General features: G+C 37.5%; 2 protein-coding genes across 2 annotated transcripts in view; one reads left to right on the forward strand and one right to left on the reverse strand.

The window, feature by feature from the left end:
- Positions 1 to 20,525, reverse strand: part of LOC124787604 (serine/threonine-protein kinase SMG1) — a 393,945-nt gene that overhangs the window by 83,757 nt on the left and 289,663 nt on the right. The window lies entirely within an intron of this gene.
- LOC124787605 (octopamine receptor 1) lies at positions 9,707 to 20,253 on the forward strand. The gene is made up of 4 exons (XM_047254357.1): positions 9,707 to 9,947; positions 10,830 to 11,563; positions 19,423 to 19,693; positions 19,887 to 20,253. Exons 2-4 carry the CDS (start codon positions 11,136 to 11,138, stop codon positions 20,190 to 20,192), a joined length of 1,005 nt encoding a protein of 334 aa, XP_047110313.1. The 5' UTR covers positions 9,707 to 9,947; positions 10,830 to 11,135; the 3' UTR covers positions 20,193 to 20,253.

Raw genomic sequence — 20,525 nt, forward strand, 5'->3', positions numbered from 1 at the left:
TATAAAAATGCAGTAAATGAAGCAGGCAAAATGGAATACAAACATCTCAAAAATGAGATCGACAGGAAGTGCAAAATGGCTAAGCAGGGATGGCTAGAGGACAAATGTAAGGATGTAGAGGCTTGTCTCACTAGGGGTAAGATAGATACTGCCTACAGGAAAATTAAAGAGACCTTTGGTGAGAAGAGAACCACTTGTATGAATATCAAGAGCTCAGATGGAAACCCAGTTCTAAGCAAAGAAGAGAGAGTAGAAAGGTGGAAGGAGTATATAGAGGGTTTATACAAGGGTGATGTACTTGAGGACAATATTATGGAAAAGGAAGAGGATGTAGATGAAGATGAAATGGGAGATAAGATACTGCGTGAAGAGTTTGACAGAGCACTGAAAGATCTGAGTCGAAACAAGGCCCCGGGAGTAGACAACATTCCATTAGAACTACTGATGGCCTTGGGAGAGCCAGTCATGACAAAATTCTACCATCTGGTGAGCAAGATGTATGAGACAGGCGAAATATCCACAGACTTCAAGAAGAATATAATAATTCCAATCCCAAAGAAAGCAGGTGTTGACAGATGTGAAAATTACCGAACTATCAGTTTAATAAGTCACAGCTGCAAAATACTAATGCGAATTCTTTACAGATGAATGGAAAAACTGGTAGAAGCGGACCTCGGGGAAGATCAGTTTGGATTCCGTAGAAATGTTGGAACACGTGAGGCAATACTAACCTTACGACTTATCTTAGAAGAAAGATTAAGAAAAGGCAAACCTACGTTTCTAGCATTTGTAGACTTAGAGAAAGCTTTTGACAACATTAACTGGAATACTCTCTTTCAAATTCTGAAGGTGGCAGGGGTAAAATACAGGGAGCGAAAGGCTATTTACAATTTGTACAGAAAGCAGATGGCAGTTATAAGAGTTGAGGGGCATGAAAGGGAAGCACTGGTTGGGAAAGGAGTGAGACAGGGTTGTAGCCTCTCCCCGATGTTATTCAATCTCTATATTGAGCAAGCAGTAAAGGAAACAAAAGAAAAATTCGGAGTAGGTATTAAAATTCATGGAGAAGAAGTAAAAACGTTGAGGTTCGCCGATGAAATTGTAATTCTGTCGGAGACAGCAAAGGACTTGGAAGAGCAGTTGAACGGAATGGACAGTGTCTTGAAAGGAGGATATAAGATGAACATCAACAAAAGCAAAACTAGGATAATGGAATGTAGTCAAATTAAATCGGGTGATGCTGATGGTATTAGATTAGGAAATGAGACACTTAAAGTAGTAAAGGAGTTTTGCTATTTAGGGAGTAAAATAACTGATGATGGTCGAAGTAGAAAGGATATAAAATGTAGACTGGCAATGGCAAGGAAATCGTTTCTGAAGAAGAGAAATTTGTTAACATCGAGTATAGATTTAAGTGTCAGGAAGTCGTTTCTGAAAGTATTTGTATGGAGTGTAGCCATGTATGGAAGTGAAACATGGACGATAACCAGTTTGGACAAGAAGGGAATAGAAGCTTTCGAAATGTGGTGCTACAGAAGAATGCTGAAGATAAGGTGGGTAGATCACGTAACTAATGAGGAGGTATTGAATAGGATTGGGGAGAAGAGAAGTTTGTGGCACAACTTGACTAGAAGAAGGGATCGGTTGGTAGGACATGTTTTGAGGCATCAAGGGATCATAAATTTAGCATTGGAGGGCAGTGTGGAGGGTAAAAATCATAGAGGGAGACCAAGAGATCAATACACTAAACAGATTCAGAAGGATGTAGGTTGCGGTAGGTACTGGGAGATGAAGAAGCTTGCACAGGATAGAGTAGCATGGAGAGCTGCATCAAACCAGTCTCAGGACTGAAGACCACAACAACAACAACAACAACAACAACATGTGGGACACAGAGGATCTGATATCAGGGCAAAGAGTTTCACAGAGCTTTGGAAGACTTGAGATCACATAACACAGAATTTCTAAAATCAGTTACAGCAGAGGCAACCAAAAGGTTATTCAAGTTTGTCTGTAGGGTCTATGAATTCGGAAACTTACAACTCAACTTCATAAAAGTACATTAAAACCTCATTTTTATGTTCCCGCATTTTAAATTTTCACACTTTTTATGTTCATTTTTGTAGGTTCCACCAGAAATGCTATTCTCTCAATACAGTAATTTGCCATCATTAACTATACTGTGTTGCAACATTTCCCGCATCTTAAATTTTCTTTGATGTTATCACAACATTAACATTTATTTTCATACAAATTTCTGCAGAATGTGCATCAATTCATGCTCACAGTATAGGTTTGCAGTGTTTGGATGGGTAGGAAAGTATGCGAAGTCACTGCCGTAACGATAATCACGATCTTTTTAAAGATGCACGAATTTCTACTAACTTCTGCCTATTTTCATTTGCGCATTCTTTTCTAAGCCGAGGATGCAACAGTATCTCGCTTCCTCACCATCATCCGATTTCTTTTTTTTCTTAAGTCATGGTATGTTTTTTTCCATCCTTAATTCACTTCCTCAGTGCATAGTTCTCCAGAGTGTGATTCACAGTAAGTCTGAGCTTTGCCCGTAATTCCTCTAAATTCATCATATTGGAACTAAATGATGTCCATTCATTGCCCAAAAGGAATGCTTACAACTGCTTATTTCCTCTTTCCAGCAACAGTACTCTCCTGGCCTTTTTGATGGACTTATTAACTTTAGTGACAATCTTCCCTAAAATGACATCATGATCATAGATCTCCATCACTACACTGACATTATTGATAAGGTCAGGTCTGTTTGTAGCTACAAGGTCTAAAATATTTCCATTGCACTGGGCTGTTGAACTAGCTGCTCAATACAGTTTTCAGAAAACTGTGTTCAAGATTACTTCATATTACTGTCTGTCCATACTACCCACAATGAATCCACAGAAGCCCAACCTATACTCTGTAGGTTAAAGTTGCCTCCAATTAAGATTGCATGATATGGATATTTCTGTACTTTTGAGTGTATACTTTCCTTGAATGATTCTAAAACTATCATTACCCAATCTGGTGGCCAGTAAAAACATCCAGTAATTGAATTCAGCTATGACTGTTACTCAAGTCAAGATGACTTTACAGTTGACTCAATTTCATCCTCAATAGATAATATTTTTGTTGACTGCAATGAACACTCTCTGTCCTATAGCACCTAATTTGTCCTTTCAATATGTGCTCCATGCCTTGTTAAATATTTCAGAGCTTTCCAATTCAGGTTTCCTCCAGCTACCGGTTCAGAGAATAATTTGAGCATGACAGTTTTCCTGGAGTGCAGTAAATTCAGGAATTTTGTTACGAATACTTTGACAACTTATTGTTAAAATTTTACTCTCTACTTCATATGCAGTCTGATTTTGCTCTCTGCATATCACCTGGTGAGCATTAATTCGAGGATCCCGAATTACTACTGAGCCCAAACAAACCCATGTGCACTCTCCAAGTACTTCCTTCCTTTGTGTAGTGCACTCTTGAGCAATCAAGGGAAGTCCAACTATCCGCCACCCCGTAAACCACATCCAGAAATCTGCAGCCGAGACCATCACAGAATCAATGCAAAATATTGTTGAGGCTGTCCACACGACTCCAAACCAATGGACACTGATCAACTCTGGGTATGTAGCTGCAAACTGTGAGCTCTGTTTGCACCCCACAAGCCACGTCAGTGATCTTCATGACTTCTGCCAGTAGCACTTACAAACCGAGGATGGCACCAGAACCCACACAATAGACATCACAGGTATTGACATGAGCCACAACTCACAGACCTTCGATAGCCACAGGCAGGGCCTCCTCCATATCTTGGATAAGGCCACCTGGCAAATACACCAAGTGCACATTGGACTTCTTTCCAACCCTTGACCCTATTTTGCTAAGGGATCCATAACATGTCTAACACTGGAGCTCCCATTGACTAGTAAACCCCTGTCTTTGTGTGCCTGCTCAGTCCCTGCTAAAGGAGCAACCACCTGTCTACTCACTGTGCGAATGGGCAAGGCCCGACGGCAAGCCTCCACATTGACACACTGTCTCAAGTGACGCTAACACATTACAGCCCACCACTCCTCCTGTGGCGAGTGCAGATCCCTTGCATCATGTCTGCTGCAGGATGCTTCAGCAGTAGAACCCATGGGCAAAACAAGCAACACTTGAGGTATCCCATACGATACCTTAGATTCTCTACCACCACTAAATTCCAATACAGCATCCTGAAGATGGATAGCCATGGCCAAAACTGCCTTCAGCTATTAATGAACTGTGGCACCTCTGCCTGCATCCGTACACAACATGCATACATCCTATCCACCCTAGCACTAGTAAGTTCAGAATTAACTATAAAAAGCACGTAGAGTGAGCTAAATATGTAACTTACTACTCTCCTAGTCTGTTACCAATAGGGCCTGGTGCCTCACTGGTAGCCAAACGTTCAAAAACAAACAAATGACTGCTCTACATATTGTGTGAATCAACACATTAGAGTTAAATTAAGAAAAATCAAAACATGTTCACGGGGTTTATTGATCAAGGAAAAGCATCTGGCCATGTTAAATGGTACAAGATTTTCAAAATTCTCATAAAACTAGGTGTAAGCTACAGGGAACAACAGGTAATATACAATGTGTACAAGAAGAATGACAGGAAAAATTAAAATGGAAAACCAAGAACAAAGCAGGAAAGTATGGTTCATCTGTAAAGAGGACCACACCTAGGATGCTAATGCGACCTATTCTTCAGTATGCTTAAGTGTTTGGGATCTGCACCAGGTTGGATTAAAGGAAGACATTGAAGCAATTCAGACGCAGACTGTTAGATCTGTTACCAGTCAGTTTGAACAACATGCAAGTATTACGGAGATGCTTCGAAAACTCAAATGGGGATCACTGGAGAGAAGATTATTTTCTTTTTGAAGAACACTTCTGAGAATACTTACAGAACTGACATTTGAAGTTGACTGCAGAACAATTCTATTGCTGCCAACATACGTTTCGCATAAGGTCCACATAGATGGGAAATTGGGGCTCATATGGAGGTATATGCACAGTTGTTTTTCCCTCGCACTGTTTCTGAGTGGAACAGGAAAGGAACTTACTAATGGTGGTACAGGGTACCCTTTGTCATGCACTGTATAGAGCTCGCAGAGTATGTATGTAGATGTAGACAGTGCTTGGATTAAAAACAGCATAAGACAGGAATGCAGTCTTTACCCATGCTGTTCAGGCCATGCAGCAAAAGCAATAAAAGAAATATTCAGGAGAGGGATTAAAATTCTGGGTTATAGGGTATCAATGATAAGATTTTCTGACAACATGTTCTCCTCAGTGGAATTGAGGAAAATTGCAGGACCTGTTGAGTGGAATGAACAGCCTAATAAGTGAACACTATGCATTGAGAATAAAATGGAGAAAGACATAATGAAGAATAGCAGAAATGAGAATACCAAGAAACTTAACATCAAAACTGGTGATCAAGAAGTAGACAAAGTGAAGGAATTCTGACACATTGTAAGCAAAATAATGAATGACATATGAAGCAAGGCAGGCATAAAAAACAGACTAGCACATACAAAGAGGGCATTCCCAGCCCAAGGAAGTATATTAGTATCAAACATCGGCCTTAGTTCGAGGAGAAATATCTGATAATGTATGTTTGGAGCACAGCATCTGAGTTGTGGTACCATAAAGGATGTTGACAGATAGGCTGATATGGTAAGAAATCAGGAGGTTTCCCACAGAATCAGCGAAGAGAGAGGAACTTGTGAAAAACACTGACAAGAAGAAAGGACAGGAGGATACGACATTTCTTGTGTGTGTGTGTGTGTGTGTGTGTGTGTGTGTGTGTGTGTGTGTGTGTGATATTATATTAAGAACATAATTTTAAAAAAATCAAGGTATTTGTTGAAAGATTTTTACATGAAAATTCCGTTAGAGAGCTTACACTGACACTGCATACTATGTCATTTCACAGCATAATGTGAAAACTAATTTCACACACCTCAACAAGTTTATTAGTTTTTTTCTGAAATGTGTACAGTGTGGGTCTAGTAAACACATACTAACTTGGTAGTGTAGGGCAGAACAATTAACATTAATTCCACACTGCATCTACAATTGAACACACACCATGTTAAAAAAGTAAATTTCATAACTTGGAATCGAAGGAATAAAGAAAAAAAAAATTACATATCAAAAATTAATATCTAGTTTTGGTTGTTTCTCTGTCAGTACAAATAATGTATTTCACATTTAGTACTTATAATGATAGCAATTATAGCACACAATTTTGAAAAGTGCACAGTCCTCTCACTTAAGTGTTAGTATTCCACTGATCTTTTGGCTTACACAGAGAAAACAAACTAGTTTATCCAGGGACTGTTTCAGTATATATCAATTAAACAGAAATAATGTAATCTAGCGAGTACTAAGTTTTGTAGTATAAACAATCACAAAACAAGCACACACGAAAACAAAGAAGGCATGCAGACCTGTGTAACCAGCTTCATTTCCAGGTGTCCAGTCAATCAAAGGATCGTACACAAAAGCTTCCAAGAGTGTTAGAAGTGTTTCTCGACCTCTCTTCATTATTTTGAGCACATTCTCACAGGCAAGTCTGAAAATGCCCTACAACAAAAAAAAGGATGCTTTCAAGACATCTATGGAAACATAAGAAGATTTTATGAATTCTGAAGAATATCGTTCCATAAATAAATTACACCATATCATGAGAAAATGAAGCCACTGATTTAAAGTATCAAAAATGGGAAGAAAAGTAACTTAAAAAAAAAAAAAATCAGACAGTCTTTCAAAAATAGTGATACCTAAAGCAAAAATTATTTTTTTTTTTTCAAAACTCTATCCATTTCTGAAGTTTGTCTTCGTGTCTCAAAGAAGCCAGTTTTGAAAGTTCAAGATGCTTTTGTTCTTTTAAGCTATACAGTCAGGGTCCTATTTTTCCACATTCAGGAACACCATTCCATATTAAGGATTGGACTGTATTTTTACTTTACACTGATCTGCTGTTTTGACACTAAGCCCTCATTTAGGTGATCTTGTTTTTAAACTGATAAGCATGAAATAAATTCTGTGCTTCTCCAAACAACAGTTCCTTCCACTGGATTCTAAAGACATAGCAGATGAATGGATAAGGTTTTTTAAAAAAGTGCGATCAGCGAAGTGTGGAATGTGTTACAACATTTGTTCAAGATACTGAGGTGCAAACGATAAATTTGTGCCTTTCATCACTTTTGTTTATGCTCTTGGTCTTTTCCCTGAATAAACTGAATTTTGCTGTAAGAACAGAGTAAGGTGTGCTGAAGTTTTAAGAACCTTAAATATTGCTTTTCTGCTATTACTGAATAAAGGGCTTACAAAATGATTTAAGTGTTTCAAAGAAAACTGTGAAGATGTCATTTTCAACAAGTACCCTGGATGCCCCAGCCAATCATCAACAAATGAAACTGCGGAAAAAAGTACTGAAATGGTCACTAAATCACAGACAGACATTGCTGATGCTGTTGGCATATTAAATAGCCCATGCCATGAAATTTTCTGATGTTCTGAGTATGAAACATGCGACAGAAAAATTTGTTCCAAAAGTGTCAAATTTCTAACAAAAACAGTGGTAAATGCAAATTGCTTGGGTGTCACTAGAAAAAGTGAACAGCGATGCACAACAGATGAGGTGTCATAATAGGTGATGAAGCATGGATTTATGGACATGATGTCAAAATTAATACACTATCATTCCAAAGGAAGCATTCTAAATTGCCAAGATTGAAAAAAGCTCCACAAGAGCATTCAAACGTGCAGGTTATGCTCGCTCAGTTGCTCAATTTTAATGGCATAAAGCACCAAGAGTTCTTGCCACAAGATCGATCAATCAATCAATAAGCACTACTAATTACAAGTCCAACACAATTTGTGTGAAGCAATGTGGAGGTGGATTGGTAAGGGAATTACACTTTGTTGCTTGTTCGCAAACTTTGGCCAAAAGCAAAAGTGTAATGATGCCCCAGCCTCTATATTCGCTATGCATTGATCCATATGACTATGTTCCTCATAATAAAGAAAACCTAAAGTGACACCATTTTACAAACATAGATGAGATTAGAAATGTGTTGTTGAGGGAGCTACAAACTATACTAAAGATGAAGTTCCAGAAGTGTTCCGAGGATAGAGGAGAAAAGAAGAAAGCTGGCATAAATTTATCATGAAATGGAGAGCATTATGAAGGGGTTAACATTAATGTACATCAATGAATAAAATACTTTAAAAATCAACAAAAATTCTCATTAGTTTTTAAACATGCCTCATACATTTATTACAACAGAATCTGCCATTTGTGATAGAAGTTCATCACCTTCCAGAGCAGTTCACTGTCTTTTGAAAACCTGTCATTTCAGCTTGTGTATGTCAGATGCTTAATGGCACGGAACTGTTGACTGGCAAATGTTTGACTGTTGTGCTCATCTTCTTTACAAGATGTAACAGGCTAAAACATATGAAAAAGCTCTAGCCATGAAACCAGAGTATGACTAAAGAGTTCTAGTCAAACAAAGTTATTACTTATCACAAAGCCTTCTCTCCAGGCACAAAGCTGATTGAGACTGAGAAATTTCTTTTATAAATAATTTGTTTGATAACAGTGGCATGTGTCTGGGCAGTGCTGTCAATGAGGTACAAGGAAATATTTCTCCTGTTTCTTATCTTTAGGCTTCTCCTTGATGAATATACGATCCATTTCACTTTCGCTAGCCATAATTAGTCCTTCCACTATAGTCTGTCCCTGAATCCATTTGTTATTTCCTTTTCTCTGCTATCAAATCCCAAAATTCTCTTCTACTGTTCACTGTACAACCCTTAGCATCTGAACAGTTTTCGTATTAAAAGTTTATGTCAGTGCCTAAAAACACTCTACTAGTAATTCAGTTTTATTGATAGTGCCTAAAGAACATTTTCCATGAAGATGAAACAACATTACAGACGAGTGACCATGTAAAATCATCAGTCAATTGTCTAGAAACAAGGACGAGAATTGATAAATGCACACACAGCTAGGAAGCAAGTGCCCTTCAACCCTGCTCATTCTCATTTCCTTATTATGAAGTTCCAAATGACATAATGGATGCTGGTTGCCAATGAAGTAACCGCCACTCAATAAATACATAATCTGTCCCTCTACAACATGTAATAACTGTATATCAGGGAAATACAAGACTTCTACAATACCAAAATTTGTACACACTGAAGACATTTGTTTGTTTAATGTAATGATAAATATAAATTCAATTGCACCAGATAAACACAAGAATGAGCTATTCTAAAGATGTTTTGTGGTTTTTATTAGATCAGTGCTACCTCAAGCAATGTTTGATTGTCACACAGTGAAAGAAGAGGAAAACAATTATTACAATAATATGAACATCTATGACTCCATTAAATCTACAACTTTAATAGCTTCTTAGTGGAAGATCCTATTTGGTGAGAGGCCAATGTTATTCAGTGAGCATAAGATATATCAAGAATATAAACTGTTATGAATTTACGGCAGATACATATACTCTACTTCAGTGTTATTATTAGATACTGATAGCACCTTATCATATTGACACTGCTATCTAGAGTCAGCATGGAAGGAAGCTTTGTATTTTTCTGATAACACTGGTCAATAGTGGGGGGTCTAAGTTTTAACAACTTGCCTAGCAGAAAAATGGGAAAGAAAATGAAAATTCAATGCAAGATGCAAAACATCATTAAATATTCTAACTCTTATCACCAAGCTCAGCTCTCTGAATGTTTATGTTGTTTGCCTATGTAATTTACACCAGGCTGATAAGTGATAGATATTGCCTTCAAAGCTAGAGTCAAAGTAGCTGTACCCGAAACAGCAATTCTCTTCATATATTATCCACACAGAATTACTAAGCACTGGTGAGTATGAGAGGTCTAACAACTGTATAAACCGTTTTCATTTCTGGATTTTCTGAAGACTACTTAAATCTTTATATAATTTTTCTACACTGGATAGATACCTCAACACTTATTTTACTTTTAAACTAACTCAAGAACATTGCTAACAGTGTTTCCATAGAAAAGCAGTTAGGAAACAATGAGGCAGCTTGCATTTATGAATTATGGTTGTCACATTCATTGAATGAAATTTATGTTGCTACCCATCCTGACATCACATTACCGAAAGATGTTTTATAGGTTTTTTCATATGGACTACATCACAACAAGGGACATGAGGATACTGATTCCTAAATTAACAAGTTTACGATGGAACTAATTTATATATTACTTATAATTAAAACATAGTTCTGTACCTAAAAGCAGTGGGTAATGAGGCACATTTGCAGTAAGTTACAAAAAATTTGCAGTAATAAATTTTATGATGATTCAAACACAAAAGACTAAAAAATATTAATGCAAATGACATTGTCACATATTCAAAACTGGTCTCAAATATAGCTATAATATAAACTAATTATAAATGTGATGCAAGAATATATGAACAAAATTGAATAGCTGTTTGAAATAATAAAAAATCTGCTAGAATGGAGCAACAAATATTGGTCACTTCTCTTCTCAAACCATATGCTGAATTTGTAGTGATAATATTAATATAAGCAAGTATCATGTAAATTTTGACCAAATACTTTGCAGTTTCACTTTACCCATTTCACTTCTAGTTCATTACTTTACCCATTTCACTTCTAGTTCATTACTATATGTTGGATGCAGCCAAAATTAATGTTATAAATATAGTGTCATGATGCTGTAGATAAAACTAAATATGATTTCTTTCCACAGATTAAACAAAACATCCCACATTAGCGGCAGCAGGGACAATGAAAATAGCTTATATCCAGTGACAATGTCCATGAAGTGAAATTCTTGTGAATGTGAAATGGTGAAAAGTAAGATTCATTATGGAAGACATATGATGAAAGAAAATGCTATGTGAGTCAATGGCTTAGGAGGAGGCAAACCATATGTGTGGGATCTAAGAATCAAGCTCACGCAAAGATGTCTTCACACAAGAAGCACTTATTTTATATCAGAAAATGTGCATTTTCCCAGTGATCTTTTAGTGTTATATATGAGTGTGAGATTGACATGTCAGGACTCTTCAATGAGACCTTTTCAGGGAACTATTCAACAGACACTGAAGACGAGATACTATTTGGATTGCCAGAGAGAGTGATATGGGCAACTATTGACGGAGCCCTCATGATTCCAATTTTAGCAGGGAACATTGTAACCATCTGCGCAATTTTATGGTGTCGACGTCTGTCAAGTGTACTATCAAACCAGTTCATCCTGAACTTGGCAATATCTGACTTGTTAGTAGGTCTATTTTTGCCATATCATATGGCATTCTCAATAATCGATGAACTGAACAAGTTCAAGAACACCTGTTTATTGCGATTTATACTAGTCATACTTCCAGCCAGTTCTTCAATATATAATCTCATAGCAATCGCTATTGACAGGTATATTTCCATCGTGTATCCACTACACTATTCAACGTACATGACAGCAAGGTAAGTTGCAAGAATTATTCATACGACATTTTTATAATTTCTTAAATGGTAAGATTCATGTCAGGTATCAAGATGGCTTTCTAACACATGGTTTGTTATAGTACACATTACGAATTGAATCACACATTTCGCAGAAGCTGAAAGAAAAGTACATATATAAATGTTCTAAGAGGACACACTTTAAAGTGAACAGTTTATTTGTCATTCTACATACTGTTTGTCAGGAAAACTGTAATAAAAAAGCTCCTGAAATTTTATGTAAACAGCTGCTATATCAATATCTCAATTACTTATTTGAATGGGACAGGAAATTATGAGGTTTGCTGATCAAAAGCAATTTATTACTGCTGACTTTAACATATGTTTACTTGGTGACCCTCTATACTACGCTAAAGAAAGATTAGGGCTTAACCCTGAGGCCCAAGGATATAGATTTCAGCTACAGACCTCTACCATTTGAAATGCTGTATAAGCTGATAAAACATATCAGTTGAGGAGGAGGAGGAGGAGGAGGAGGAGGAGGTGGTGGTGGTGGTGGTGGTGGTGGGGAGGGGGGGGTGAATAAATACCAAGTGAATTATGTTAGCTTTTTACTTAAATGAGTACTACTGATAGCATGTATCAGAAAATAAAACTGTCCTCAACCCAAAGGTTGGGCTGAATACCACTTCTGTACTAAGGCATGGTCCTATTGGAAATAGTATGGCCTTACTTTCTTGGCCTTCAAACTGATTTACCAAGCTAGTGATATACGGGTACACAATTTAAAGTGGAATCCAAACCACAGTGTAACATGGCACTTTCACATACGCAAATTATTGCCAGAGGCAAAAGATGTGAAAGTGCCAAAAAAGTCCCAGGATTGATTGATATCTCTGGACCTCCAAGTACGTAGTCTGACACTTAACACACCATTCTAATAATAGATACAAGAATGTAAATTAAACAATAAATAATCTAAAGTAGAGTAATTAACTTCAGTGCTGTAATGGAGGTTCATAACATGTCCACGTCCATAATAACAGCCACGTGCATTCGATGCTGGTACAGATGGAAGTTTCAACCCAACACAGTAGTCAGTTTGACAAAGGAATGTATTTCCCCTCCCATGCTCCAATTGCTTCAGTGCATTGCAATACCTGAAGATATCGTTGTCTCATCTACCATTACCCAATCCCCAAGTGGCATATATTTCTAGGAATAATCTAACAGGTCTTACTGCATGTGGGTATTATACTGTCCAGTCACATTAATGTGAACATCTGTCAAAGCCTGAATAGCTACCTTTTGTAGCGCAGACTGCAGCGAGATGTGCAAGAAGAGTGTCATTGAGGTTCCGGAAGGAATTAACAGGGATTTGGCTTCACACTGATCCCAGTGTCGTGGCCAGCTGCACTAGGTTTCTTGGCTGAGGATCCATGGCGCAAACAGCCCAGTCTAAGTGGTCCCACAGATTATAGACTATGTTTAAATCCAGAGTGTTTATGGCCAGGGGAATAGGGTAAAATCATCCTGGTACACTCTGAACCATGCAAATACACTGTGACCTGTGTGACATGTTACATTGTCCTGCTGGTAGATGCCATTGTCTCAAGGAAAGGCAAACTGCATTTAGGAGTAGACATGATCCTAAAGGATAAATGCATATTACGCTGATCCATTGTACCTTCCAGAATGGCAAGATCACCCAGGGAATGCCATGAACACATTCCCCAGAACATAATGCTCTCTTTTTGGCCTGGACCCTTCCAAACATTGTTGCAGGGTGTTGGCTTTCAAATGTTTCACACCACAAATGCCAACAGCCATTTGTCTGATGGGGCATAAAACATGATTAGTTTAGAAGGTCACCTGTGCGACTGGGTGAATGTCCAGCTGTGGTGCAAATTCCAGTGTTCATTGCCTAAGAAGTGCTGTCAGCATAGGTGAATGAATGCAGGGCCTGTTGAGGAAGCTCATACACAATGTTCAGTGAACAAACATTGAGGAGGCATTGTTGGTAGGCCCTTGGTTCATCTGGGCAGTCAGTAGCTCAACAGTTACACATCTATTCACCTGTACAAACCTCTGCAGCCATCATTCACCCCTATCATCTACAGCCCCTGGTGTACCACAACTGCCTCAGTGCTGCTTTTGGACAGTGCCATTTTTCTATGCAGGGAATACTTTGAGCACAGCAGCATGCAACCAATTTACGAACTTTGTTGTTTAAAAAATTCTTCCACCCTTGGCCTGAAAGCCAATGTTCATGTCTTTTGGAGATTAGATAAATCACTATTTCCAACAACTGCACTGTTTTCCGCATTACTCCAACATGCTTTATATATTCTCAACTGCGAGTGGTTACTGCACACTGACGTTTAATATAGGCAATTATCACATTAATGTGAATGGGCTGTGTATCTGCAATATGGGTTCTAATGAAGGACAAGCCTAATATTTCTACGAGTTTAATTCAACATAATAAAATTCAACAATTTTTGTAATTTTTCTCTTAAGTTGACATGTTCCACATCGTAGCTTTCATAATGAATGTAGAGTATATGAATGCAACTAAATGTCAATCGAAATATAGCTGAAAATGAAATCTTATTTTTCTGAGCATCTGTTGGTGTAAGGGACCGAAAGTCTTCAATGGCTCATTATGGAGTACTAATGTAATTACAATTTATTCAGCCTGTTACCCTAGTTACCTCTGTTTCTTTTTAAAACACACTGTCAGAAAAAAGAAAAAAATAGTACACCTGGAAAGATGAAGTTGATTTTGAGCCGTTGATGGCATATGTGCACCTGGGGGATAGTAGGCGTACTGATAATGGTTAACTGCTATACTGACTCTGACCTTATGTACAAAGTGCTAAAAAATTTTAAATTGTACTTAATAATGACACATTACACAAAGGTAAACTCCTAAAGAAAAGAACGAAACAAGTGACATTTAATCCAGCTGTGATCATGACTGTATAGTGTTCAAGAGAGACTATGTACAAGAAGGAAACAGTTATAAAATTAGTATGTGTCTTAATGTGAAATCAACACACTTTAAACTGGTGTAACAGAGAAGCACCATGGAAGGATAGACAAATAATAATAATCTGTGAGCTTGTCAACAATGGTAGTCTGTATGAATTCAACCACTGAAACACTGAAATGTATTGTTAACAGTGTAACAGAATAAGGATGAAAATGTAAGCTTACTGGACAGAAATGATTGCAGAGCTGAATCTCAGGTTTCCAGAATATGTAAAATTATATCATTAAAGTAAAGACAGGGGAAAAAAATGGAATGAAGCAACTGCTACATCTACTTCTATACTAAGCAAGCCACAACAAAGTGGATGTCAGAATTATCTCTTATGAAAATGTCTTCCCTTCCAATCCATGTATGGAGCAGGGGAAGAAAAATTTCTTAAGCAATCAATGTAATCTTGCCTTTACAGTCTCTATGGGAGTGATATATATTAGGTTGTTGTACTTTAGTACATGCTTACATTTGTCACTTAATACTCATTGTAGCATCCTCAGGATAGTTGGTGCCTGTCTTGAAGCTGGGATATTTATCAATATTTTAGGAAGGGCCACACAATTGTTTTGTACACAATCTCTTCTGATTCACTGGTAGGACACTAGGAAAATGCAATCAATCTACAAACTCTGCCACCCGCCGTACATACTACTGAGTCTACATGGTCACTCCCTTTCATATTCCTTCAAACTGTCACACCTGCATATTTGTGCGAGTTCACTGATATGATGTTCACACAGCACTACGATCTGGTGTTTTGCGAAGTGCACAATTTTATATCTCTGACTGTATAACCAGTTATCAATTTTTTCACCACTCTGAAATCTTACCAAGATTTGACTGAATATTTCTACAGTTCTTTCAGGAACTACTTCATTCCTGATAATTGCATCATCTGCAAACAGTCTGAGGTTACTATTAATATTGCCTTCTCTGTCGGATCAGGAAAGTAGCTCCTTATCCTCATAGGAAATACAAATAATTGTATGGGTAACTACTCGTCGCATAATTTATTTATAATGGGTGGGCCAACAGAAATCTCTATTACTGACAACTATCAACTTATCTAATATGGAATGAAAACACAATCAAATGAAGGTCCACATTGAAATTTATCACATGATAGTGCATCACACACAATTGCAGACTTCATGGGATTAACTATCTCTTGGGACCTGTGGAGTTATATTCCCTGCAAGAAATAAAGGCAAGTATCTGAAGAAAACAGACTTTACAGTGATGTGACAAATTACCAGAAGCCTCAGTGAATAGACAATGAGGGAAAGGCGGACATCAAAAAGCAAATGCCAACTACAGAACAGTTTTGAAAACATGAGACATTAGAAATGGTTAAGGGGCTTTGGGACAACTAAGTAAGAATGACTAGAAGCTACAAATTTTACACTAGTAATGTGCAATACAAATAATAAACAAAATTATCTTTGTGTCTGCTGCAGTATTTGGGTAATTTGGATTATTTTCCTGGGACCAGTACAGCCACAAACTATAATAGGTATGAACATGTTCTACTTGGTTCCAGTAATCCACATTGCCCCAACTTCCATTAACATCGCCTGCTGTTGGCTAGTTATTTTTCCTTTCCTCTGATGCTCTCATCCCTCTCCCTCCTGCTCTTTACTTTTTTCTGCCATCCTCATAAGAGTTATCCCGTATCTCCATCCGGATATTGCAATCTGTTCACCACCTCTCCCTACACTCACTATATGTTTACATTCCCTTCTTTTTAATTCACTTATTTTGCTCATTTTGCTTTTTCTTATCTGCTGTTTTGTTCTTTTCTGCATCTATCGCTTCTATTCCACCTCTGTCTTTTCTTTTCATTTCTTTGCCTTTTGCCCCATTTTCAGTTAAATCTGACTTAACAGTCCTTGGGAAACAAGGCACTGATTAAACCTAGGGCAGTAACAAAACAAGTATAATCAATGAAGGACTTCCATTATATTTCACCAGAGGAAATTTTGCACCAAGTTGAGGCTCTAACACCAACTCTGTCCCAGTGCCGGTACTCAGCATATCGAGGGCAAGTTATGGCAGCTGTGGTCCAGCTTGTCAGGAGAGGATACATTGGTTTCGACACCATTCTCAACAAAATCGGTGCCTGTACCTGGACCAGTGGGGATGTAATGTCACAATGATAAGTGGGCTCTTAGTGCAAAGTTTTTTGTCAATTTGACTCGACATTATAATCGAGAAATAGCATCACATAGTATCTCCACCCAGTATGTTTCAATTAGTTCCCTCCTACCTTTTTGAGTGCTTTACTTTTTTTTCCAGACAGTGTATCTGAGCACTTACATTTTAGTGATAATATTTTGCAATTTCTCTCAAAGTCAAGATACACTTCAATAGCAAATTGAGATACTTAATAAGTTTTAAAATATGGTTAATTGCAATAAGAGTAACAAAGTATAGTGAGCATATCAAAAAGAAAATAGTACGAACCTACAGTGATGTCAGAATGAGTGAATTAGCATTTGTATTTAGGGTAACAGAAAACCATGGCTACAGGGACAGAAAATAAATAAGGGGAAGAGTAAAAATGATCCTCAGTGTGTTTAATACGCTAAATAGTTTTCAGAACTACTGCAATGTCACTGAAAAGTAAAGTTTATAATCAATGTGTGTCACCCATTTTGACTTCAGCTACGAGACTTGGAAACTGAACCGTTAAATCAAATACTACAGGTTGTTCAACAAGCAATGGAGAGATGCAAGTTGAAAATTACTGGGAGGGACAGAAACGACAAACAAAAGGAGCAGGGACCCAAATGAAGTGGAATACAGGACTGCAACTCCAATCAAAAAGAAATGGAGGCTTGTGGTGTACATAGCCAGTCTAATGAATAGTAGATAACCAATAAAGTTCTTTCCTGGATTTAAAAAAAAAAAAATTAGAAGATGGTGGAGGTGGGTAGGCTGCTATAGTAAAACAATGAAAGAGTAGCATATATGCATATTTCTGGAGACCATACTACATGGAAAATCCTACAGCAGAGATGGAATGTAAAGCCACATCAAACAGTAATGTATATCTCTAGCACATTACTGCTGTCCAATGCACAATGAAAGGAATGCATCAATATGAAACAATTCTGGCTCAAAAATAATTTAACATGTCACATCTTGTAGTTGTCAAAGTAAGGTATGGTACTGTGATATTGGTGACGGTCTGATTTAGGAATTACATACAAAGCCTTTGAACAACAAGGCAAATGTTACAATATAAATTAAAATGTGTGACTGACATAAGCAAAAGGAGCATTTCACAAAATCTCTGAAGTTTGAAAAACAATGTGTGCCAAAACATGTTTAACTGTAACAATCCATAAAGGAAACTTCATCAAGTGCACCACAATTTTTGTGGTGGCTACAAAATATATCAGTGACTATACTGGGAGTTGTGCCTTGCGAACGAAAGTACTGGTTAGCATCTCAATCTGCTAATACAATCATTTTCTGAAATGGCTTTTCCTTTTTATACATATTAATATATATGGCGGACAAGCAAACACTATTTTCTGTACACTTGCTCTCGATGCCTGGAACATCACAATCTACACTTTCTAAGAGTCATTATATCTTTCTCATATTCTTTGCTTAACTACTGCAACCTGTAACCATTTGAACCTGGCAATTTCACTATGTTAAACTTTTTGCAGATTATCTAGACATCATCATTCAACAGTAGGTGGATAGTTAATCTTTCAGCTGATCCATACATCCCACTAGTCCAATAAGTTTCAAGACTTGATTAATCCTTTTGTTGCTGTGGATGCATATACATGACTTGCTACATCATTCCCCATGTACTATGGGCATGTATATTCACCATTTGGGTTTTCTACAGTGCAATGGATGTCTCAACATGGCCTGAGCCACAGACCTCCCACTACTGCGGACAAGTTACTTTCATATCACAGTGAATACAACAGTATTTTTGACAACATATGTACATCATTACATACTATCATCTGCAAAAAAAACCTTCTTTCAATATACTGAATCATTTATGAGATATGATGACTGTTATGACCACGCGATTTGTGATGCACATGGATGTGAATGGGCATGTTGCAGGTGAACATCCTTCGGATATAAAAGCCAGTAACTTGAGTATGCAATGTGATATCCTCCTGCAGACAATTGTAAATAAAATTTCCAAATGTTATCTAAATTTCACTCACTGTAATGCATGACCTAAAATTAACCATACGCAAAGTTCATGCAATGCACTTTTACCTCTGTAAACTCTAAACTTTCACGCAATGTTTTACTTAATTTGATGCAGCACAATAAGTATGATGGATAACAAGAAGAAATTCAGTTCTTAAGTGAGTGAAAGTATCACACTGTAAGATGCGCAAAAATCAAATTTTTTCATCAAACAATTTTGGAAAACACGGATGATAAGTATTTTATATCAGCCATGACATTGTCTCTCTACAAACAGTACAGTCACAACAAAAGCCACCTAGCACAGAATGCAAAGAGGATGTCTGCAGCAGTGAATGGTTTAATAAAAAGTAGAGAAAAATTACAATGGTTTTTAATGCTCCAAGCATTCTAGATAGATGGGGAGGGAGGGGGGGGGGGGAGGGGGAGAGGGAGAGAGGGAGAGAGGGAGAGAGAGAGAGAGAGAGAGAGAGAGAGAGAGAGAGAGAGAGAGAGAGAGAGAGAGAGAGAGAGAGAGAGAGGGGGGGGGGGGGGGGGGGGAGGGGAGGGGGGTGTTTAATTTATTTTCCACTTTGTGAACTTAATCATGTTAGCACACTCTTTACTATTATTATTTCCTGAAATTTCGTTCTGTTTACAGGAAAGCATTAGTGATAGTCGGAGTTGGCTGGATACTTTCTGCCATAGTATCAACAATGCCCAGCTATTGGAATAAATACAGTGAGGACAAGGACTGTTTGGTTGACAATGTGCTACCAAAAGCCTACATCATATGCATCATCACACCAGCATTTGTTCTGGTACTTGTAGCAATGTTGGTACTTTACTGGCGAATATGGAAGGAAGCTTCAGAACAAGCCAGAAGACTTAGGAACGTTACTAACTCTCAGTCAGATTGGAAATCTGTCCAGGTGAGTATGTACACTGCTGTTTCATTTGCACAAAAATATGTTTAATCTAGCTGCAACTGCAATTGCTTTTTGCACTCTGTATCATTTATTACAATCACCATCTTAACTAACTTTTGTGGTTCTTATTTACTGAACTGTTCTCTCTCCTTCCTTTATTTTTATTTATTTATGTATTTAGTTTTTTCTTTCACAGGTTGTTCTTTTAGTCTTGGGCTCTTTCTCCATCTGTTGGCTACCCTACTTCACAGTCATCTGTTGCCGTGTTGCTGGTGCGAAGTCATACACATCCTTTGTGGTTTACAAAGCAGCATTTTCAATGGGTATGGCCAACTCATGCATAAATCCACTCATATATGCATGGAAAAACACTGAATTTAAGAATGCTTTTAGAAATATACTTCACTGCAAGTCACCAAACCGAGCAGATCATCTACTAGAAACTATAACTACACATACCGAACTGCACACTATTGACAGTTCATGTGGAGGTTTCACTTAACTGTCAATGATTGTTTAATCTTCTTTTTGTAAATATAGTTCTGAAAAAACGTAAAACTTTATATTTGCAATTTATTTTTTCAATAGCCTCATTTATGAGTTCCTTCCATTCATTCCCAAAAGTCCAGAAATAAATAAATAAAAACTGAATGTAGGGCATTAACAGATTAATGTCAATACGAGAAGAACTGAATTTACATCAGAAGAAACCAAAATCATGGCATTAAAAGGTTGCAACAGCAGAACACAATCTGTAAGTTGCACAGATGTAAGTCAGAAAGGGTTCCTTAAACAAATGCCTGCTTCCTCTCAATGTCATTTTCATAAATGAAAT

The sequence above is a fragment of the Schistocerca piceifrons genome, chromosome 3 (genome assembly GCF_021461385.2).
Source record: "Schistocerca piceifrons isolate TAMUIC-IGC-003096 chromosome 3, iqSchPice1.1, whole genome shotgun sequence".
In the NCBI taxonomy this organism is placed as follows: Eukaryota; Metazoa; Arthropoda; class Insecta; order Orthoptera; family Acrididae; genus Schistocerca; species Schistocerca piceifrons.